The sequence below is a fragment of the Lithobates pipiens genome, unplaced genomic scaffold, assembly GCF_037356315.1.
Source record: "Lithobates pipiens isolate NorthernLeopardFrog02 unplaced genomic scaffold, aLitPip1_a1.2 Scaffold_13, whole genome shotgun sequence".
NCBI lineage: Eukaryota > Metazoa > Chordata > Amphibia > Anura > Ranidae > Lithobates > Lithobates pipiens.
The window spans coordinates 290689323-290713642 of record NW_027507718.1 but is presented as its reverse complement, the minus strand read 5'-3'; the positions used below and the strand labels follow the sequence as shown (position 1 = coordinate 290713642).

The following is a 24320-nucleotide window of genomic DNA, read 5'->3' as shown; positions in this document are numbered from 1 at the left end:
TGTTGTTGGTTCCAGGCTAGGGGGTATCTGACTTGTGATGTTAGCTGTGCTGTGGGGGTGGGCTGAATGGCATGTTGGGCTGGGGGAGGGTGCGTTCCCTCATTGGGGGGGTAAAGGCATTGGTTCTTCCAATGTCCTTCCTGGCCACAATTAAAACATTGGCCCCTGCGTCTACCTCTCCCCCCACTGCCCCACTGTCTAAATTCACCCCTGTCACCCCAGGGTCTAGCATCCAAGGGGTTACCGTGATGTAAACTTTCTTGGTAATGCATTGTGGTGAACCCTTTAAAGTCAAAACAACCTGATGAGTCTTTCTTCATCACTTTCGCAGTGAACTGTTTCACAGTCAATAAGGGCCAATCTGAGATTAATTGCTTCACTAAAAAGACCTGCATCATTCCTCAAGCTAGAAATGAAAGTCTGGTTAAACAGGGATCTCATTGTATCCTCTGTTCCTAAACCTGCTTCTTCCTTCCACATAGACCTTTTCAGAAAATCTATGATTTCTTCCTTTGGTTTCTGTTTACAAGCTATAGCCGTGGGAGGGAGGATCGTTCTTTGAAAACCTTCTTCACTTCTGCCTCTAATTGGGTCAACATAGTAAGATGACCTGCCTCTGAGTTAAGGTCGTAGTTGCTAGCTGCCATGCAGGCAGTATGCATAGTGTGTATACTGGCGACATTTTTCCAATTCCAGTAAAAAGAAGTTATTCCTGCGCCACGTCAAGGAAATAGAGGGAGATAAGGTACTGCTGCACACACTGGAAGGGAAATATCTGAACCCGGGGAATAGTGAATAGGAAAGGTAGTGGTGCGATGTACGTAGGGAAAGTATATCTATTGGTAAAAGCAATATATAAAATCCAAAATAAGGGGATATGCAGCAAACGATACAGGTATAATAAGAGAGTGTGCCTGTGTGGCTAATTTAAACAACAACACTCATTTCTACTAATAATCTTCAACATAAATACATAAAATAGTGAAAAAATAATATAAAATCCAAAGTGCAGCGTGTTGCGATCGTGAAATCGCATAAAGTGCAAGTGTTCTACTGTGCCTCTGTGGCTGATTAAACAATAATACTCGTTACTATTGGTATAAAATCTACAACATAAAGACGTAAAATAATGGAAAAAAGGAAAAAAACACAATATAACATTCAAAGTGCAGTGTGTTGCGATCCTAGAAATCGCATAAAGTGCAGGTGTTCTGCTGTGGTGCGCATAGGCAAACCTTCAAACATAAACGGTAATCAGGTGACAAAAAATATAAGTGTATCAGACAAAAGTCCGTTTCAGGTGCAAAGTGCTGCGATTATTCCCAAAATCGCACAGGGTGTGACTCCTTCAACAAGATAAACAATGTGGAAATGTTGCAATGGGAAGGGCAGTGGTGCTGGTGGAAGGGGATATAACCTTTGTGGTTCCGTATATACCAGTAATGGATGTCCCCTTACCTTACCGCTGTAAGGTAACAGCGTATATATAGAGAGCTTTGGGATCCTTTAGCGGAATTTTCCCTTTAGTGTGGGGTTCCCAGGTCCTGACCAATGTTATGGTCACTTTAAGGGGATTTCCTCTGCGGTATTGCAGTCAGGGTTCCTCAGTGATGTGGCATATGCATGGGTTTAAGCAGAGATGGAGGAAGGATACTCCATAGTGTAAAGTGCTTCAACAGGTTTATTTTTATTTAAAAGGTTTAAAAGATACTCACAAACAAACAGTCTGTACAAACAGTGTATAAACGAGGTGCGGGCTCGGTCTACGTCACTTCCGGTCGCTGTGTCCCGACGCGTGTTCGTCACGGGTCACGTGACTTCATCAGGGGATAAACACAACTATAGGAAGTGTCCTTAAATAGCTACAAAGCGCTGGTATATGGCAGCCATTATTGTGGAGACCCGCAAGTCAGCCGGCGGCCATTTTGTTGCTGATTATGTCGCCGGAAAGGGCACCGCGGCCATTTTTTGGGTGTCTGACATATCTACTGTGATTAAAACCCGGAAATAGATCAAAAGCCCTCGCCCATCAAATGTCCATGGTACAGGAAGTGCGGCGAGCGCCATTCATTTGGTTATATGTCACAGAGTAATTGGTGAACATGCTACACTGCGCATTAGGTATCTCAGGCTGAATTTATAACAAAAATTAAGCCATAAGAAAACGGGTCAGCCAGCAAGTGAAAATGTGATTTATATGTATAACACCCAGATAGGTGGTATAAAGGGCTATATATAAGAGAAGGTACCCCTAAGGAATAACAAATATAGGGGACCGTCCGCATATGCGAATATTATTTTAAAAAATGTGTGAAAACAGATAGATGTAATCTGTATATAAAAACAAATTGCTAATTAAGGGACGTTTGAGTTTTAGGTCGCACCTAAATAAACCATACACTTGTTAAAATATAACGTAGAATATATATTAATAAATATATATATATATATATATATATATATATATATATATATATATATATATATATATACCAATAAGTATATATATATGACTATAAGGGGAAGGGGAAGATAAAAAATACGTTTAATATAATCAGAGGGGAAAAAAAATATAAAAGTTTCTAGACAAAATCTTTTAAAATTTTAAAAAATTGATGAAGCATTGATATAAAAATCGCATAGTTAATAAATATATCCAAATTATATAAACGTACCTGGAAATTACATATATCGCAGAGTAAATAAAACCATTCATCTAGAGGTTATATTAAAGCATGAGGAGAATAATAGACATAATAACACTCATAACCATAAGAGGGGAGGGGAAGGGAGGGTGACTGTAAATAAACGTGAAAAAACCAATCCATAGTGAGGGAAGTACCCCAAATATGCCTACGATTCCACTCAATTATATTCAAATTAGAGCAGAGTAGATCAATTTTCTGTTTTTCTGAAATAAAACTTGCTAATGCGATTTAAAAGTCGCTGATAAAACAATTGAGGTCAAACTCAATATTCAATCCATTTACAATGTATCTAATGTATATATCCATTTGGATTCGAGTTGGCTCAGGGTGCGGACCTTATGTCCACCGCGTCAATGTTTCACGTAGGGCTCAATCCCCCAAAATTTTAATTGCGACGGGTCCTTGTTGTGGTGGATTAAAAAGTGCTTGGACACATTATGTTTGTCGAAGCCTTTTAATATGTTTTGCACATGTTCTTTTATACGTGTTCTTAATGGTCTTTTAGTGCGCCCAATGTACTGAAGTCCACAACTGCACTCCAGGGCATACACAGCCCCCACGGTGTTGCAGCAGATGAATTCATTGATGGTATAGGTATCGCCAGTGCTTGTGGAGGTGAACTCCTTTTTCTTTTCATTAGGGCGCTTAGTTTTTGTGCAGGCAAAACACCTCTTAGGCCGCGTACACACGCGCGGACTGTTCGCCCAACGACGGACGAACAGTTTGCTGAAACCGTGTGCGATGACGTGAACGGCACGTACGACGGGACGAAAAATACGACGTCCTATACACTGCATTATAGCTTTCGGCGTGAAAATCCTTTCTGAGCATGCGCGCAACTTTGTTTGACGAACAAGCCTACACACGGGCGGACTGTTCGCTCAAACAAGGTTTCAGCGGACAGTTTTTCGGAATTTCCGAAAAACCTTGTCCGTCCAACTGTCCGCTGAAACTGTCCGCTGAAAGCCCACACACGAGCGGACTTAAGTTGGGCGAACAGTCCGCCCGTGTGTACGCGGCCTTACAGGGGAAGAAACCCTTCCCTGTGAAAAAAGTGAGTCCTCTCCCTGGGGGATCTGGGATGCTCTTCACGATCTTGTCCCTAATGGTAGGGGCTCTTCTATAGATGAATTTTGGGCAAGTGGGTAAAATATCGTTCAGGAGTTTATCAGCTTTTTCCAATTCCGCTTAATGATTCTTTCAATCTGTTTATGTTGGATGTTATAGTCCAAGATGATTGGAATCGTATTCTGTGATGTCGCATTGTTGGATTTCTTCTTTATCAGGTTTTCCCGACTTAGTTTTGCTACTTCTGTAATTTTTTTTTTTTTTTGGTCGCTTCATCAATTTTTTAACATTTTAAAAGATTTTGTCTAGAAACTTTTATATTTTTTTTCCCCCTCTGATTATATTAAACTTATTTTTTATCTTCCCCTTCCCCTTATGGTCATATATATATATATATATATATATATACTTATTGGTATATATATATATATATATATATATATATATACTTATTAATATATATTCCACGTTGTATTTTAACAAGTGTATGGTTTATTTAGGTGCGACCTAAAACTCAAACGTCCCTTAATTAGCAATTTGTTTTTATATACAGATTACATCTATCTGTTTTCACACATTTTTTAAAATAATATTCGCATATGCGGACGGTCCCCTATATTTGTTATTCCTTAGGGGTACCTTCTCTTATATATAGCCCTTTATACCACCTATCTGGGTGTTATACATATAAATCACATTTTCACTTGCTGGCTGACCCGTTTTCTTATGGCTTAATTTTTGTTATAAATTCAGCCTGAGATACCTAATGCGCAGTGTAGCATGTTCACCAATTACTCTGTGACATATAACCAAATGAATGGCGCTCGCCGCACTTCCTGTACCATGGACATTTGATGGGCGAGGGCTTTTGATCTATTTCTGGGTTTTAATCACAGTAGATATGTCAGACACCAAAAAAATGGCCGCGGTGCCCTTTCCGGCGACATAATCAGCAACAAAATGGCTGCCGGCTGTCTTGCGGGTCTCCACAATAATGGCTGCCATATACCAGTGCTTTGTAGCTATTTAAGGACACTTCCTATAGTTTTGTTTATCCCCTGATGAAGTCACGTGACCCGTGACGAACACGCGTCGGGACACAGCGACCGGAAGTGACGTAGACTGAGCCCGCACCTCGTTTATACACTGTTTGTACAGACTGTTTGTTTGTGAGTATCTTTTAAACCTTTTAAATAAAAATAAACCTGTTGAAGCACTTTACACTATGGAGTATCCTTCCTCCATCTCTGCTTAAACCCATGCATATGCCACATCACTGAGGAACCCTGACTGTAATACCGCAGAGGAAATCCCCTTAAAGGGACCATAACATTGGTCAGGACCTGGGAACCCCACACTAAAGGGAAAATTCTGCTAAAGGATCCCAAAGCTCTCTATATATACGCTGTTACCTTACAGCGGTAAGGTAAGGGGACATCCATTACTGGTATATACGGAACCACGAAGGTTATATCCCCTTCCACCAGCACCACTGCCCTTCCCATTGTAACATTTCCACATTGTTTATCTTGTTGAAGGAGTCACACCCTGTGTGATTTTGGGAATAATCGCAGCACTTTGCACCTGAAATGGACTTTTGTCTGATACACTTATATTTTTTGTCACCTGATTACCGTTTATGTTTGAAGGTTTGCCTATGCGCACCACAGCAGAACACCTGCACTTTATGCGATTTCTAGGATCGCAACACACTGCACTTTGAATGTTATATTGTGTTTTTTCCTTTTTTCCATTACTTTACGTCTTTATGTTGTAGATTTTATACCAATAGTAACGAGTATTATTGTTTAATCAGCCACAGAGGCACAGTAGAACATTTGCACTTTATGCGATTTCACGATCGCAACACGCTGCACTTTGGATTTTATATTATTTTTTCACTATTTTATGTATTTATGTTGAAGATTATTAGTAGAAATGAGTGTTGTTGTTTAAATTAGCCACACAGGCACACTCTCTTATTATACCTGTATCGTTTGCTGCATATCCCCTTATTTTGGATTTTATATATTGCTTTTACCAATAGATATACTTTCCCTACGTACAGCGCACCACTACCTTTCCTATTCATTTTTCCAATTCCAATTGCTTTCTTTTTCATGTCCCATGATACCATCTATTATTAATTTCATATCTTCTCGTGTGTAATTCCTACCCTAGCATGCCCTCTTTAAGAGAGTGATGCAAGCCATGGTGTTGACTTGAGGTTTGGGGGCTCTTTTTATTATGCTGGTAAGTTCCTCAAAATCTAATGGCTTCAAGATCATTTGGTCTCCCATGATAAGATATGGCATGGCAAGGCTTGTTTTAGCTGGTGCAGACTCATCTGTATCAGATGCTTCCAACTTGCTCTCTTCCTCCTGTTCTCCACTATCAAGAATGGTGTCTGCCGAAGAGGTGGCTTCCTCTTGGCCTATTTGAGTGGTAGGGAGTCCCTGTTTCCTTTTAGTTTGTTTTTGCTTTGCTGCAATCTTTTCCGCTCTCTGTCTAATTTCATCCTTTCTCTCAGCTACTATGTTTCTGTTGTAATTCAGTAACTTGATCAGAGATATTTTCTACTTTTTGCAGGGTTTCTAACATCTTTTTAACAATGATATCTGAGCCTGCCTCACTTTCTACATAAGAGTCTCTGGAGCCTGAGCCACCACTTGCCTGTGCCTGTTGTTGAGATAAGGGTGGTGGTGGCGGTGCTGCGGGCGGGTGTGTTGGGTTACCTATAGCTAGGGCAGCTATTTGTATTATCTCATCATCATCCCCTGAAACCTTGCAAACAGGTATGCTAGGAAACAGGGGTGTGTAAGCTGGTTGTAGAGGAAGTGGAGGTGCACTAACTGTTGTTGGGAGGATCAAGTTAGTAGGTGAGAGGTTAATATTAGATTGTATGGGGGGTCGTTTTACCTTAGCCCCTACTAGGTACAGTTGTTATGCAGTAAAAAGCAAGGAAAAGGGGTTTTTATTCTCACTTTTCCTGATCCATTTTATTCTCTTTCTACCATTCCCCTTCCTATCTCCAGGTTCTACAACTACAATTAGCCAGTTTTTCCTTTGCTTCCTCCATGTACTATATGTCCCACTTGAGGTCTCCTGTGTACCATGGATATGCTTTCTTATCCCCCAGAGTCTCCTGACCATATTGGGTGACTTACTGCACATACTTTCAGCCCAGATCATCCATGAAAGGATTTAGCAAAAAATAATCAGTTCCACATACTCTGACCACATAGTCTTTACATGTCTCTCTGGGATTAGGTGGGGGTATGATTTTCTTCCTCCCTTGCCCATGCTTAATATGGTTACAAACAACTTATACAAACTTACCGAGGGTCATTGTCTCACCTTACAAGACCCTTTTGAAATGCACAGCAATATTATAAGCTCTAAACAATATTCTTATACTTATACAGTGATAGAAAGAGAAGCAAAAGTAGAGTCCCCCTGATCATCCGGGTCCTCCCTTAGGAGCCTCTACTTTTACTATTTTCAAATCAGTCTCCCAAAGACTATTGCTTTAATGTCCTTCCGAAAAGCACGACAGTTTCCAATTAACCTCTCTACAATTTTGCACTATACAAGGATGTGGTATTTTCAGAGCCAAGGCAAGAAGAACAGCGTCAACAAAGCAGACATGACTCACTTACCTCAGATGATCATTGCATTCCACCTTCTGCCACCAGCGATATAAGGGTTAATTCTGCTTAGAAGGTGAGAATTTGTCGGAGCCCCAGAAAACATTCAAATAAAGACAAGAGAGTTGTTTCAAAGAATGCTTCGTTTATTGGCAGCGTGAGCTGAGTTTATATGCAAATGGGAACAAAAAGAGTCATGTGGCACATATGGGGGGGGGGGGGGGTCAAGACATACAGCGTGACCTTAAACATCTGGTTTAAACTAGTTCATAGGTCATGGAATGCTGGTGGATGTTAGAGACCTTGCGCTCCTCCACCTTCCTTTTGAGGATGCCCCACAGATGTTCAATAGGGTTTAGTTCTGGAGACATACTTGGCCAGTCCATTACCTTTACCCTCAGCTTCTATAGCAAGGCAGTGGTTGTCTTGGAGGTGTGTTTAGGGTCATTATCATGTCGGAATACTGCCCAGAGGCCCAGTCTCTGAAGAGAGGGGATCATGCTCTGCTTCATTATGTCACAGTACATGTTGGCATTCATGGTTTCCTCAATGAACTGTAGCTCCCCAGTGCCGGCAGCACTCATGCAGCCCCAGACCATGATACTCTCACCACCATGCTTGACTGTAGGCAAGACACACTTGTGTTTGTACTCCTCATCTGGTTGCCGCCACACATGCTTGACACCATCTGAACCAAATAAGTTTATCTTGGTCTCATCAGACCACAAGACATGGTTCCAGTAATACATGTTCTTATGCCGCGTACACACGATCGAATTGTATGACGTACTTAGTCCGTCATACAATCCGGCGGACAATCCGGCGGACTTTCTACCGAACGGACTTGGCCACACACGGATACACAAACAGTCCGACGAAAGCTTGCGCGATGACGTACAGCACGTACGACGGGACTAGAAATAGGAAGTCCAAGACACAGCAAAGCACCCTTTGGGCTCCTTCTGCTGACTTTGCGTTAGTGGAAGTTTGGTTAGAGACGATTCGCGCTTTTCAGACTTCAGCTAAATTCGTCCGTTATTTTTTTTTTATTATTTATTCTCGAATTGGAATATTAATCATAAGATGAGGATGAATAAAGACATTTCTGATAACTCTGTGTGAATATAAGCAGCAAAGCAACTTCACTTTTCTCACATTATGAAGAAGAAAAGAATGTGCTATATTAAAAGATCACAAAATTAGCAGCATGACGAATATGCTAGCTTCAATACGAACACTAGTTTTACAAGACAGAACGCTTCCGCCCTGTAAATCCTTTCTGGGCATGCGCCATTCTTAGTCCGTCGGACTAGCATACTGACGAACGTATTGTCCGCTGAAACCAAAGTACGACAGGAAGATTGGTGTGCAAACCGGCCTTCTTAGTACTCCGGACTTCACGCTGAAAAAGTCCGCTGAAGCCCACACACGATCGGATTGTCCGTTGAAATGCGTTTCAACGGACTAAGTACGTCATACAATTCGATCGTGTGTACGCGGCATTAGTCTGTTTGTTTTCAGCAAACTGTTTGTAGGCTTTCTTGTGCATCATCTTTAGAAGAGGCTTTCTTCTGGGATGACAGCCAAGCAGACCAATTTGATGCAGTGTGTGGTGTATGGTCTGGGCACTGACAGACTGAACTCCCACCCCTTCTACCTCTGCAGCAATGCTGGCAGCACTCATGCGTCTATTTCCCAAAGAAAACCTCTGGATATGAGGCTGAGCATGTGCTCTCATCTTCTTGACCATGGCGAGGACTGTTCTGAGTGGAACCTGTCCTGTTAAACCACTGTATGGTCTTTGCCACCATGCTGCAGCTCAGTTTCAGGGTCTTAGTAATCTTCTTATAGCCTAGACCATCTTTATGTAGAGCAACACTTATTTTTTTCAGAGTTCTTTGCTATGAGCTGCCATATTGACCTTCCAGTGACCAGTATGAGAGAGTGAGAGCGATAACACCAAATCTAACACACCTGCTCCCCATTCACATGTGAGACCGTGTAAAACAAACGAGTCACATGGCACCAGGAAGGTAAAATGGCTAATTGGGCCCAATTTAGACATTGTCACTTAGGGGTGTTCTCACTTTTGTTGCCAGTGGTTTAGACATTAATGGCTGTGTGTTGAGTTATTTTGAGGGGACAGCAAATTTACACTGTTATACAAGCTGTACACTCACTACTTTACATTGTAGCACAGTGTCATTTCTTCAGTGTTGTCGCATGGAAAGATATAATAAATTATTTACAAAAATGTAAAGGGTATACTCAAGTTTGTGAAATACTGTATATGGCATAAATATCACTTACATCCTCTTACAGAATTTATGTTTAGCATGATTTGCAAGAAATATAATTTATAATTCTCATTCAGTGATCATCTTTTCAGATAGATTTTATATAAGCACATACTGCCAGGTCACACCCAATATTCATTTTAGTTAAACCATGCCCATCTTTTGCCATCTCCTTAAAGTGTCTTGTTTTAAAGTTGGTAGGTATATTTTACCTGCCAAAGGAATTGTAATTCTGTTCAGCTAGTCTTCTACTCCAGGTACCTAAATCTGGGAGCCTAAAAGCTCATCAAGGTGCTCAACCTACACTGCAGCAGCAGCACTACAACTTGGTCAAGAACATGCCTTCAGCCTTCAGATTGAACTATCAAGGAGCAACAGAAAACTGATGATTCCATTCCTCTGCTCACTATGCTTTCCCCTTCCCTCTGAATATTTTATTTGCAGGAAATCTACTTTGCAGCTTGATTGATTTGGAGTGCTGCTGTACAGTAGAATACAGGAGGCTGATGTCAAGGCAGAATTATAATCTGTATGCCAAGAGCCTTTTTCTTAAATAGACAAGTGAACTATATGGCATTCTATCTTATGTGCAGTTCAGCTTCAAAATTCTTATCACATTAAAGGTTTTCTGGCTAGTTAACCCAGCTGTCTACTATTACACTACATGGCTCTTGTCTCATTGCTAACAAAGAGGGAGGCTCTTGAACATGTACTTCCACATAGCAGAACTAGCCTTTGATGTTCTATAGTCTGTGACCTCTGCCTCCCAGAAGATAAGCAGTGAACACATATGGACATATAGATACAAAGGATTGATGGTCCGCATATGGACTTACAGATATAAAGGATTGATGGTCATAAACATCTGAGTGATGAAATGCTCGAGTTCAAATTAGCCTAGCTTACTAGGTCTGGCCCTTACAGCTGTGCAGATTAATTGTTTCCTGTGACTTTTAGTGACTGCATTTTGTCATACTTTGTTATTGAAGTACTAACCTTGTGGTATCCACATAGTATCCGCATATTATTTTTGTGTTGTTTATACTTGAAACGCTAAAACTAACCATATGGTGATTGCTGTCCAGATCTTTTTTACTTATTGTTTAACATTTGTGAGTTTGTTGGCTATAGCATGGTTTGTATCTATGGCATTGAAGAGCTATAAAATCATGTTATCACTAGACATGTGCAATTAGTTTCGTAACGAATCGAAATTCGGACGCATTTTGCATCTTTCAGACATTCCAATGCATCCAAATGTTCGAATAAAAAAATAATGAATTTGAACTAATATAAAAGAAAGAATAGCGGATATAACAAATGAATGCAACATAATTTGGTCATTTATTAAAGCTCTAATGAAACAAAAGGTCAGCTCGAAGTAAATCTTACAGTCCATTCAGCTGATTCATTTTGTGCTGGAGGTTGCATTACTGGCAAATTGTGAGTGAGAGAAGGGTGTTGTATTGTATTTGAGCAGAGGAGAAGAGACATTGGGGGTTATTTCCAAAAGACAAATCCACTTTGCACTACAAGTGCACTTGGAAGGGCAATCACTGTAAATCTGAGGGGTAGATCTGCACTGAGGGGAAGCTCTGCTGATTTTATCATCCAATCATGTGCAAGCTAAAATGCTGTTTTTTATTTTCTTTGCATGTCACCCTCGGATTTACAGCGACTGCATTTCCAAGTAAACTTGTAGTGCAAAGTGGATTTGCCTTTCATAAATAACCCCCATTGTCATTGTGTGTGTTAATAAATTCAGTAAAAAAACGACTTTCCAATCTATGAATCATTAGCAAGAATCAATATACATACATAAATATCAAATTTCAACTAATTTGAAAGAAATTATAGCGGATATAACTAATGACTTCAACATGATTTGAGATTCAGTATAATGAATACCGACACTCTACGAATAAAAACGAATTATCCAAAAACAAATTAACATAACATAATTAATTTAACAGAACAAAATTATGTATTTTACGAATGAAAGCGAAACTAAACTAAACAAAATTTTCCATTGTGCACAAGTCTAGTTAGCATCATTGACCATTGACTGTAGTTAATGTGCAATCCATGTTATTCATTAAAATACTGTAGATGAAGTAAAATGTTTGCATCTTATTTAACTCTCACGTCATACTTTCAAAGCAAAGCCGGCCATGGTTCAAATCCTGGCAGGGTTCAGCAGGGACCGGCTGACATATAAACCATGTATGGACAGGCTGATTGTACCCAAGTTGATCAATCGATCAACTTGGGTACAAGACAGCCTGTTGGATTTTATCATGCAGGAAAAAAAAAAACACCATCTATGGCCGGCTTTATTATACTATACTATACTAGTGATATGGACCCATACAAATGATTAGTGTGGCTTCTATGTAACCTTAAATAATCCCCATTGGTGGGCTAAAGTAATAAAATTACAAGCCACATATAAAGGATGCTGTCTCTTGAAGAACTGTGGGTGTTCCTGGTATCCAACTCTACTGCATGTGTCAGGATACCTGATCCTCCACTGGACACTGTTGTTCCTCCCACCAGCAGCTAGATACCCACTACATCCTTTAGTATCACAGCGCTTGTAGTGAGTAAAACTTGTAAAAAAGTGAAGGAGAGGCGCCTCTAAGTGCAGACATTAGGGTACATCTATCAAAATCAAACAATTTGCAACTTACATTCAGCCAGTGTAAAACAAGCACATCTGAAGATCTAGGGTAAGCTGTCAGCAGTGATTGTCCTCTCCAGCCATTACAGTCCATCCCTCGATTCCAGAAAGTTGTTCATGTGGTGGAAGGAATCCCAGAACGAGGGCTGAGGCACTCGTGGAGCATGGCATGAGGCGTAGCGACGTCACTTGCAGTGCGCATGTTTGGAAATTGCATTGCTTGGTTCACTATTACTAGGTAGGTATCCATCCTGGATAGGCAGTTACTCAAATACTCAACATGTTGCATGGAAATGACCCGCTTCTTCAGAGGTAAGGGGAGCAAGTCACAAAATCTAAACATGCCACAAAATTCAGTGTGGATAATGCCAAGCCACCACTCAGAGGGCTTGGCATTTTCCACACTGGATTTTGTGGCATGTTTAGATCCACATGGCTGCTGCCTGTTATTAACTAATTTTTGGCATTTGGCTGATTGGAGTGAGTGGTGATATGCAGCTTTTGGTGTGGTGCATTGCCACCTTGTTTTACTCCCACAAGCCCAAGAGTGGTTTTTACACACTGTGCCTTCCTTTGGTGGTGCCGGAGTTTTATGACCGCTCCCCTTATCTCCTTAAGAATTGGGTCATTCCCACGTAACATGTTGAGTATTTTACTGCCTACCCAGGATGGACACCTATCTAGTAATAGTGAACTAAGAACTCTATATACATATTTTGTATGATCATGAATTGCTGTCATGGGAGGCATTTAGGGTTTGCTATGGGCAATGTGTGTCAAACTATTTCTCCTCTTTCTTTAAAAACTGTAATTTTTTTTTTTTTTTACAATACAACTTATGTTTTTATATATTGTTGTATTGTGCTGGCATCTTTTTCTATTTTGACCGTACTAATTGGATGTTGGTGCCTTTGGCAGTCTACTCTTTATCATATTTCTCATTGAAGTGATTGAAATGGTTCTCTCAGCAGCTCAGCTCACCCATCTCCTTTCTCCCAGCAGTGACTTGGCGACCTTCCAGCTGTCAAATCTCTATTGTAAACACAGAGCATGTGGTCTGGGAGAGAGAAGCAAAGTGAGCTGAGCTGCTGAGACATAAAACTTGAAGCAAATCTAAGGCTAAACCTTTTTATTTTCATTTTGGATAGAGTATGAAATTGGTAAAAACCCTGTCAGTTTTTTATTTTTGTTTTTTTCATCTGTGTCCCATTCACACAACAGGAAGTGAGATGAAACCGCTTCAACGTGAGGTAAATCTCTTGGAAACCTGTCACTGGAACAAATACCCCCATTTGAGATCGTTACTCCTATTTCTGTTGTGGTGGCAATACAAAGTTTTTTTGACTTTACCTCACTTTAGTCCCAGTAACATTGGTCACTGGGATACAAACAGCAAGAAATTAGAAACTAACATGGGTTCTAACCCTTCCCCGCTATATCCAAACCAAAATAAACATTTTGTGTTTTAGATAAGTGCTTCAGAAATATATTTTTTTTACAGTGATTGTGGCTACAGAGGTGAGTAGGAGCTTGTTTAGGATCTCATTTACTGCATGTTAAGACCTTGTAAATACTCAAAACCATGTCCAAAAACTGGGCAATGATTCAGTTAAAAAAGTAAAAACAAAAATGAAAAATGATTACATTGCTTACTTAATGTATGTTTCTCCTTTTTCAGATACCAGATTCACACAGGTCTCCAGCATTCTATAATAAGGCCTTCTCAACCAAACTGTCTACCTCTGGACAACCTGACTTTGCCACAGAGACTAAAAGACAATGGCTATGCAACACATATGGTAGGAAAATGGCACCTAGGCTTTTATCGTAAAGAATGCATGCCAACGCATAGAGGATTTGATTCTTTCTTTGGATCGCTTTTGGGCAGCGGAGATTACTACAATCATTATAAATGTGACAGTCCAGGAACTTGTGGATATGACCTATATGAGAATGATAATGCAGCATGGGATCATGATCACGGTATTTATTCCACGGAGATGTACACCCAACGAGTGCAGAACATCTTGTCTAGTCACAATCCTAAGAAACCTATATTTCTTTACATAGCTTATCAAGCAGTGCATTCACCTTTACAAGCTCCTGGAACTTATCTAGAAAATTATAAATCCATTACTAATGTAAATAGACGACGATATGCTGCAATGTTGTCATGTTTAGATGATGCAATCAAAAATATTACCATTGCTTTGAAAAAATATGGCTTCTACAATAACAGTGTACTTATTTATTCATCAGATAATGGTGGGCAACCAATGGCAGGTGGTAACAACTGGCCTTTGCGTGGTAGCAAAGGCACATATTGGGAAGGGGGTATAAGAGCTGTTGGTTTTGTGCACAGCCCACTTTTTAAACACAAGGGTTATGTATGTAAGGAACTCATACATATAACAGATTGGTTTCCCACATTAGTTACTCTGGCTGGTGGAGAAATAGATGAAGACATGCACTTAGATGGATATGACATTTGGGAAGCAATAAGTGAAAAAAGACCTTCTCCAAGAGTGGACATTCTGCACAATATAGATCCTATGTACACCAAAGCAAGAAATGGTTCTTGGGCAGCTGGATTTGGTATTTGGAATACTGCCATCCAATCTGCTATTAGGGTGAACCACTGGAAATTGCTTACTGGAAATCCTGGTTATGGAGACTGGGTGCCTCCACAAAGTTTCACCAATGTTGGACTCAGCCGTTGGCACAATGAGCGGGTTTCTCTCTCAAGTGGAAAGTCCCTGTGGCTATTTAACATAACAGCTGACCCCTATGAAAGAGTTGATTTATCAAAAAAGTACCCAGAGGTTGTAAAGCAGTTACTTAGAAAACTTGCACAGTTCAATAAATCTGCGGTTCCAGTGCGTTATCCCCCAAAGGATCCAAGAAGTAACCCTAAGCTTAATGGTGGAGTTTGGGGTCCATGGTACAAGGAGAGTAATAAAGCAAAGAAAAAAACTTTAAAGAAATCCAAAAAAAACAAGGGGAAGAAGGGCTCAAAACACCGCAAACAGATGTATTCCGGTTGCTATCCACCAACCTCAAATGCACAACAAGACAGTTTGGTGCTCAGTTAATTATACCATTGTTTTGTGTACTGCACACTACATAATATACAATGGCAATGCTACAGTACAGTATGTTAACATTAGGATTATAATGTATACACCAACAAGTTCTATTGTTGAACATATATTGATTACAAAGAAATAATGGATGCCTTAAAGCAAAGGGCTCTTAAAATGGAAATCTACCTAAACTTTTTTTGTATTGAGTTAGGAAGGATTAGAGCATGTCAGATTTTTATTGCTACCTATGTTTATTGGGGAGATTTTCTCCCACTTTCTACAATACTGACCACCCATCATTAGGACAGAAAGTGAGGGGAAATCCTGCACAGTATTAAAAAAAAACTGCTCATGGAAAACAACACTTGGCCAGCATTCTACGTTAAAGACCAGCTGCATCCAAAACTTGTTTGAGCTTTATCCATACTGTACATGGCAAGAGTTAATTTTTGTTATTTTTTTTACTGCTGTCTATAACTCCATATAGCAGAAGGACAGGGAATGTGAGGAGCAGTTGTCACTGTGACAGATAACTTGATAAGTATTAACCCTACCCTATTTTACAAAAAAAATTAAAAATCACAGTCTTTCCCCACTGGAGATTGTCCTTGACTATCTGTACTGTCAGAACCAAAAAAAAGTTTTGGCAGACATTGTGCTTTAAGCCAGTTCTTCTGTGGTAGCTGGTAAGATTCTATAAATTAATTATTATTAAGATTTCATAGTGAACATCAAGTAATGGTGCCCATGTACTAGACAAAAAAAAATTGAAAATATATAGTTTGTACAGTTTGTTCATTTTTGGGCTAGTTAATGGGCACAAATTGGTAATTGGTTGTGACGTCTTTGAGCTAAAAAAATCACAGGACAAGTTTGAAAAACTTCTGCCAAACGAATGATAAATTGAAAGCATAATGTGTTCATTCGTCACTAATTGCTTGCCAACCATATACTGTTTATACATGGCGACAAGGCAACTCTCCTGCGCAGAATCACGTACCTAGCAAATGATTCTGCACTTCCTGGTCTGAGGCACGCACACGCACCGCTGATGGCCCGCTCCCCCTGTGATTGGTCACAGCAGGAGCCAATCAGCGAGTCCGGCAGACTCTATGTCTGCCGAGACCCGCGATCATTTGGGACAAGAGAAGAACGGTGGTCTGCCTATGTAAACAAGACAGACTGCCGTCCTGTCAGTAGGAAAGGTATTGATCCTGTGTTTCCACAAATCAGGAAGACGGATCTCTGCCTTCCCATAGTACCATCAACTCCCACACAGTAACCAAGCGCAGGTTAGGCACACAGTTAACCCCTTGATCGCCCCTGATGTTAACCCCTTCTCAGCCAGTGTCATTAGTACAGTGATAGTAAACAATAAATAAATAAAAAATCCACAAATATATCCCATAGTTTGTAGATACTATAACTTTTGTAATATACGTTTATTGGGATTTTTTTTACCAAAAATATGTAGCAGAATACATATTGGCCTAAATTTATGAAGAAATTTGATTTTTTTTTTTTTTACTGCGCATATGTAAAAAAAAATTTAACCTGGAAGATAAATATTCATGTCAACGAATGGTCATGTCTAAAGGCAATAGTATGCACCACAAACCATACAACCAGCAATATTGACAATAGTAATATACCCATCCTGAACAAATAAATGATAAAAACAGACCAAGTGCAATAATAAAACTTTATTGCAAAATAATTTTGTATTAAAACATTGGAAATAGTTTTACAAAATTTTTTGGGCATAATTTGAAAAAATATTTTACATACTTCTTTGTGCATCATTTACAAAGTATGTATTTTGTTAATTGGTTTCCATAAATGATTTATTGATTGAAAATTGGTCATTACATGATGGCTATATCGTTTGCTCTTAAGAACACGTGGTTGTTTTTTGAAAGCGCACTCAACAGATTTTTCGACTAATGTATGGCTAGCATAAAGGATGTAAGATTCAATAAACTAAACTTACCAAGCTCCAGGTAAACAGGTAAATACATCAGATAAAATACTGATTCCCAAGTCGGACAGGTAGGCAGCACTTATTGCCTCTGATTCTTTCCTTTTTGCTTTTTTTTCTTCCTTCCTAAACCTAGCAACAGTTTCTTTCTCCAGGCAAGCGAAATCTTGGTCTCTTCTTTTACAGCACAATATTTTATGTACCAAGAAACTACTGTTCTTTGATAGATCTTATTTCACAATCTGTTTCTGCCATTGATTTATCTGTTTGTACATAATGCTACATTTGATAGCAAACTACTTAAGTGCCTTTCAGAACGTTACCTAATTGCATAATTGTTCTACCTTTTTTGTGCTAAAATCTGAGAATTATGCTGTATGATTTTATTCTAAATGTTTCTTATAGTTCTTTAATATAGATTATTCAAACAAAAGTATATAGAGTATGTATTTTGGTTTACCTACTTAATGACTTGTTCTTTTCAGTCAGTATTATGCTATTATTCAGGTTTGAAAATTCTGTAGTCACATGTCTGCTTTTTGAATAATAACCAGTTTGATAAACTGCTGCTGCCTTATCCAGCAAGCGAGCAGATGACAGAAGACATTTAAAACCGAACCACGAAATTACAGAATTGTCTTCTTGTTTATGTAATGTGGAACAATTGTGTATGGCAGAATTGTGTAATGGCTGAAAAAAAAATGTCAGATAAAAATAGATGGTAAAATGGTTCCCAAATGTGTATTAGGCTGGAATCTTGCTTGTGATACTAAAGGTTCATTTTTTTCTTTTAAATAACAAACATGTCATACTTACCTCCACTGTGCAGCTCTTTTTGCACAGGGTAGCTCCGAACCTTGTCTTCTGGGATCCCCCGGCGGCTCTCTCGGCTCCTCCCTACATCAGATAACCCCCTGGGAGAAGCGCTCTCCCGGGGGATTTCCTTGCATGTGGGCTGCATGGGGCTCCATAGACGCCCTATGCAGGACACGGCCCTGCCCCCCAGTGGCCTTGTCGTTGGATTTGATTGACAGCAGCAGGAGCCAATTGCTGTGTCGCTATCAATCTATCCAATTGACAGCAGAGAACCCCCTAGCAGAGAGACAGCGCATCCCCGTGGGACAAGTTCAAGGGTTCAGGTAAGTAAAACGGGGGGGGGGGGTCTGGGGGCCGGTCACTGACAGGTGTTTCAGAGGATGCATTAAGGTGAAAAAGATAGAACCTTTACAACCCCTTTAAGGCTCCTTTACACTTGCTTTGATTTTAGAAGCTCCTACCACTTCAGCATGCATTTTCAATGTGTTTTTGATGTTTCCGTGATTCTTCTGTGATGCCTTTTGAAACTTGGCAGATGCCCTGTGTGTTGCTTTTCTATTTGTTTTAAAGAGGACTCAGTAGTACCCCCAACTCAGTAGTACCCCCAGCTCATTAATACTCCCATGAAGTAGATCCCAGATCAATAGTACCCCTGCTCAGTAGATCCCCAGCTCATTAGTATCCTTGTTCAGCAGATCCCTGACTCAGTAGTACCACCAGATCTTCTGATGCTCCACTCAGTAGTACCCACAGCTCTACTGATCCACCGCTCATTAGTAACCCCCAACTCTGCTGTTTCTGTACTCAGTAGTAACCCCTAGCTCTGTTGATTCCCCACTCAATAGTTACCCCCTGTTATTCTGATCATCTTGTTTGCTGATCTTCCTCTCTCTCCAGTCCCAGCTCACCTCCCACTATATTGCTCCCATGTTGCACACCACGTGTGATATCTGCTAGTTTCTCCTGCTCTGGTCCCCCAGCTCTGCTGATCCTCCACTGCCCAGCCCTATCTCACTGGTCCCTGCTCACCTTCTACTATAGCATTCCCATATTGCTCCAGGCCACATTTACCTTCCTACTGCTCCACGATGTACACCAGATGTGACATCTGCAGCACACATTACCAGAATATATACACATGAACCTGATGATGTCTTTTTGGTTCGCTTGTTGTTTTCTCAGTGCATTCTGAGATATGTCATACCTTCAATGCCTCCAAAACAAAGCAAAGCTAACCTCTCAAATGCTGCAGGTTCTGTTAGACTTCTATGGAGGCTTTGAGATGCTTTAAAGCACAAGGAAAGCAACATGGGGAATATTTATGAAGCAAAGCAAACGTAACATTGTGAACAGAACTGTAAGGTAACCATTTTATTTAGTGAGAGGTGCTTTTATTGGTATTCAGAGTTCTTTTAAAAAGTGTGTCCAATGCCCCATTTTGAAGCAAGTGTAAACAAGCCCTTAAAGCGATTCTTTCCTTTATATATATTTACAGAACACAGTGCCAAATATATTCATATTGGCTTATAACAAATTCATTGGGACATACTCAATAAACAAAACATTTTTCTTACGGTCTGTTCTTGTGACCTAGTTAGTCTTCCAGTAGGTGCAACCAAATCCTCTTGCACTATATAGCGAAGGGGGGACCAGGCTGTCAATCTCAGCCTATATGCCAATGATATATTAGCCTCTTCTGTAGCAATCACATGTCCGTTTTGTCTGTATATACTCGCTGAGCTGCAGCTAGAGGCTTAGCTGTTTACTTTTGAAAAAAGTCAAAATTTACATAAAGGTAACAGTGCTCTTCCGTCTGCTTAGGTTACATGTTTTGGAGGAAAAACAAACTGGTTTAAAATAGTAGATAAACCTCATTATGAAGGTGGTGTTATGTTCTCATTCTTAGAGAATAGAACAGAAAGGTTCACATTAAAGCCTAAATTTAGTCAAAAAGGTTTTAAAAAACAGTTCCGTTGAACGTTTCCATCCTCTGACCTCCCTTATCCATGCTACTGTAATCTTGGGGTGTGCCAGGGGTTAACAGACCTGACAGACCTGCCATGTGCACTCATCAAGAGTGCCAACTATGCCCACCCTTTCCGCTCCCTCCTCTATTCCTAGAAGCTGTAATATAGCTTCCATCAATGAAAAACAATCTATGAATGAAGGAGGCGGAACCTTTTTATTCATCCTCCTGTCTCCTATTCATAGATTGTTTTTCATTAATAGAACCTTCAGTACAACATCTATGATTGGTAGAGATGAGCAAAAAGGGTGGGCATAGTTGATACTCTTCATGAGCATGAATGACAGGTCCTTCTCTATTAACCCTGGCAGCATATGAAGAATACTGCTGCTGGGGTAGGAGGGGATCCGTGGAGAAAGACTTGAACTAAATCTGGAGTCATTTTATGATTTGCCACGTGGGGATCGTTTTTCGCCTCCCACATTATTTTTGAGTACTAAAGATTTCTTTTAAATTAAACATGTAGGTTATTTTGGGCTTTTAGTTCATTTGGGGAGTTTTTGGTTGTGGGTATACATGGCTTCAGTGGATGTATAGCAGCTCGGTTTGATGGGAGTTGAATGGTGATCATTACAGAGGGCATATGATCTATAACAAGATAACATTTGTAGAGCTACCGATATAGACAGATTGGCTGGAGTAGAGCTGTAGTTTTAATAGAAGAAACTAAGCATATACTACAGATAGAACTAATGATGCAATTATCTGAGCCAAACTGTAGAACTGTTGAAAGATATATATTTATCAGTCTATAAACAGTTTATAGGTATCTGTCAGATTATCTATCGTATTGACAAGGCTATTAAAGTAGCCTCCTGCAGATACAGTTTGCTGCTAAGCAAGCAGATCAGATAGTTCTACTATACAACCAGCCTCAGAGATCCTGTTCAGACTAGGACCAGGAAAGATATTTGCAGTATTAAAGACCCCAGGTCAGACTGGGACCACGGTGGTAATCTCTCATTTTAAATTTTTTGAGGGGACCCCTTTAAGTAAAAACATGATACATTCTTTCACACACTTTTTCAATATGTTATTTGTAAGCTAATAAAAGTTAGGCTTTAAGACCAGTTGGCTTAGGTGCGGTGGGATACTCACCCTTGTGTTGTATCTAAATCTGCAGTCAGCAACACAAGGGACACACTTTCATTGCCTGCAAGTAAAATACCTTGTTCTGATGTAAAAAAAAATGTTTTGACTAAACTTAGACTTTAAAGTGGTTGTAAAGGCACAAGGTTTTTTATCATTATGCATTAATATAAAGAGCCTTCTGTGTGCAGCAGTCCCCCCTCAGACCCCTAATACTTACCTGAGGTCCATCTCTATTCAGCAATGTGCACGAGTGTCTCGGCCGTCCGGGACCCTCCCTCCCGATTGGCTGATACACAGCAGCGGCACCATTGGCTCCCACTGCTGTTAATCAAAGTCAGTTAGCCAGTAACCAGTAAGATTACTAGCAAACAAATACAAAAAGCTGTCAGTACATAACTACAGATGCATGAATTGATCAACTGTCAAAGAAGCCCCACCTGGATCCTTTGCTGGGTGGCTCTGCACTGGACTTTCCTGGGGTTGCTTTTTGCATCAATATTGCTACACCCCTTTGTGGCAATGACAGCACTTGCTGAGGCATCCAGCATTGTAGTATGGGATATGAGTGAAGGGTATGGATATTCTATACCACTGAAAAGTGCAGATAGTTTAGGGAGGAGCTAAGCAATGATCCACCGACAATAAAAAACAAAAAACAAAGGCTACAATAATTAATTCATAAGCTTTATCCTTGTCGTTTACCTTTGTTACAGGTTTGCTTTCATATTACTAAAGTAGGATGACTGAAAGATGGATTCTGATTAGTAACTGAAGGCTATTACTCTTTACTGAAAATACATAATTCTCAGTAACAATAACAGTAACTGATCCTGAAACTATTGATGAATAAATGTAACATTCACATAGGGATGATCTGTAGAATATTTAATTAACCCTATGTGGAACGTCAATTCTGGCAAGAATAGCCTGCAATATAAGATAGTATATACTTTCCTTTCCTGCAGCCTATGCAACTGAAAGCTTCTACGTTGAACAGTAATTTTCGACTGATATATAGTAAGAGATCAACCCTTTTAGAGTGTCAACCACCTGTATCCCCTGCAGCAGTCAATGGTTCTTCCATGTCACTACTGGGCACAGTAGTGATGTGACAATTGTCAGGACCACTGCAGGGGACACCGGAGATTGACACTTCAAAAGTATCTCTCTCTCTCTGAAAACATCATCAGAGGATTCCTTTTCAATGGTGCAGTCAGCAGAAAAGGTGAGCATTTCCTCTCTCTGTTTTTTTTTTTTGCAGGGTATTCTTTTTTCTCAGAACTGATTTTCCTCACCGAGCAGCTTTAATAAACTCTGCAATGGGGGCTTTGAACATTTTGTTTACTTGTCATTGTATTGCTCTTAGGACCCTAATCAGTGACCTTCTATTGGGATTAGTCTTACATTTAGCATTATATTTCATATATTGCAGTAAATGTACTTGTATTTTTATATAACCTTGCATTTTAGTTTAGCCATCATAACATTTTAAATATTTTTTTCATAGAAAAGGTTTCTCAGTGTACAGTCTTATTTATATGAAAGTAGTCCTCACACTGTATTATCATGTCTCTAGTATTAGTGAAGTGTCTTCTATAAAAATTTAGAAGCAAGCCTTAAGCATCCAGTGCTGTAATTTATAATAAAACATGCCCATTCTGAGACATTATGGAATAAAATATTGCAATGTAAATAAACACAGTAGATGAATGGAAATGGTTGCTTTATTTGTCGTGTTATTTTTTATATACTGTACTGTGCTTATCTCTGAATACTTTGTTGCACATAATTTATATGAGATGGTATAGAGACCATACATATGAAGTAAATTAATCTAACACATCATTCAGAGCCTTCTAAATCACACAAATGTTATTAAATAACTTAATTAGGAATTCCATAGTTAACAAATAAAGGTGGGAGTTCAGTGGGAATGTAATGCAACTTTCAAGCAAACTATGCAATGAAAAAACAGGGATTTTTAGTTCACACATATTGCAATATATGTTTAAGCTGGCCAAATGCGTCAAAGTAATCCCTCTTGCGGACAGTCCTATACTGCTCTGTCACTGCAAATGCTATGGTGGACACCATGCCAACATAGGGAAATAAAGAAAGACACAAGGAGGGGGAGAGCTACTAGGTTCAGGTCTGGTCACTAACCTGCATAACAACAGACAAAAGATACAGTGCACCAATACTCAAATCCCAATAGCTTGTACATGTAGTTAAAGTGGTTGTTAAACCACTATATCATTTTTATATAATCCCTTTTTATAATCCTCTCTGTTTTCCCCTGTGTGTGTGTTTGTGGTTTGTAAAAAATTTGTTGTCTATACCAGATTTTAGAGCGCTATTCGGCGCTCACGTGACCGCCCGCCGCTCTACTCCTCTTCATCTGACAGCTGCATTGGGAGGGGCTGAGAATCCCTCACCCTTGCAAAGGGTTTTCCCCCTTATATTTACCTTAAATACGTTCCCTTGTTAGGACCCCTAGCAGTTACGGGGGCACCATGGGCTCTGCTGCCTTTGTCTCCTCCCTTCCCTTTTTTCTCTTTTGGCAGGTTTCTGAAGAATGGCACAGCAACAGCGCTCCTATTGGGGACTTTTGGTAGGTTATTTTGGCGGACTGCAGCAACGGCTGCCAGAGGGTATAAATAGTGCTGTTTTCCCACTCCTGCAGCCACCTGAGAAGAACTCCCAGCAGCAGGAAGCGCACATCTGCATCTGTCACCCCCCCCAATATATTTATGTCACAGCGTTGTTTGGGGGGCTGTCATCTAGTCTAGTTCTGGATGGACAAGGTCAGAAAATTGTTTATGGGTTACCCCTTAAAATAGATGCTGTGGCCGATTATAGCCCATTAAACGTATTTATGTGTCAGTCTCTTTATTAATGTTTATATCACACTGCTCCTTTGTGCTG

The 24320-nt window shown here is 39.9% G+C and overlaps 1 protein-coding gene across 1 annotated transcript in view; it reads left to right on the top strand.

Moving 5' to 3' along the window:
- ARSJ (arylsulfatase family member J) overlaps positions 1-23111 on the top strand; it is a 167578-nt gene extending 144467 nt beyond the window's left edge. Inside the window, exon 2 of the mRNA XM_077476808.1 lies at positions 14079-23111. Within this exon, the coding sequence (XP_077332934.1) occupies positions 14079-15492 (1414 nt within the window). The 3' untranslated portion in view covers positions 15493-23111. The remainder of the gene's footprint in view (positions 1-14078) is intronic.
- The last annotated feature ends 1209 nt before the right edge of the window (positions 23112-24320 follow it).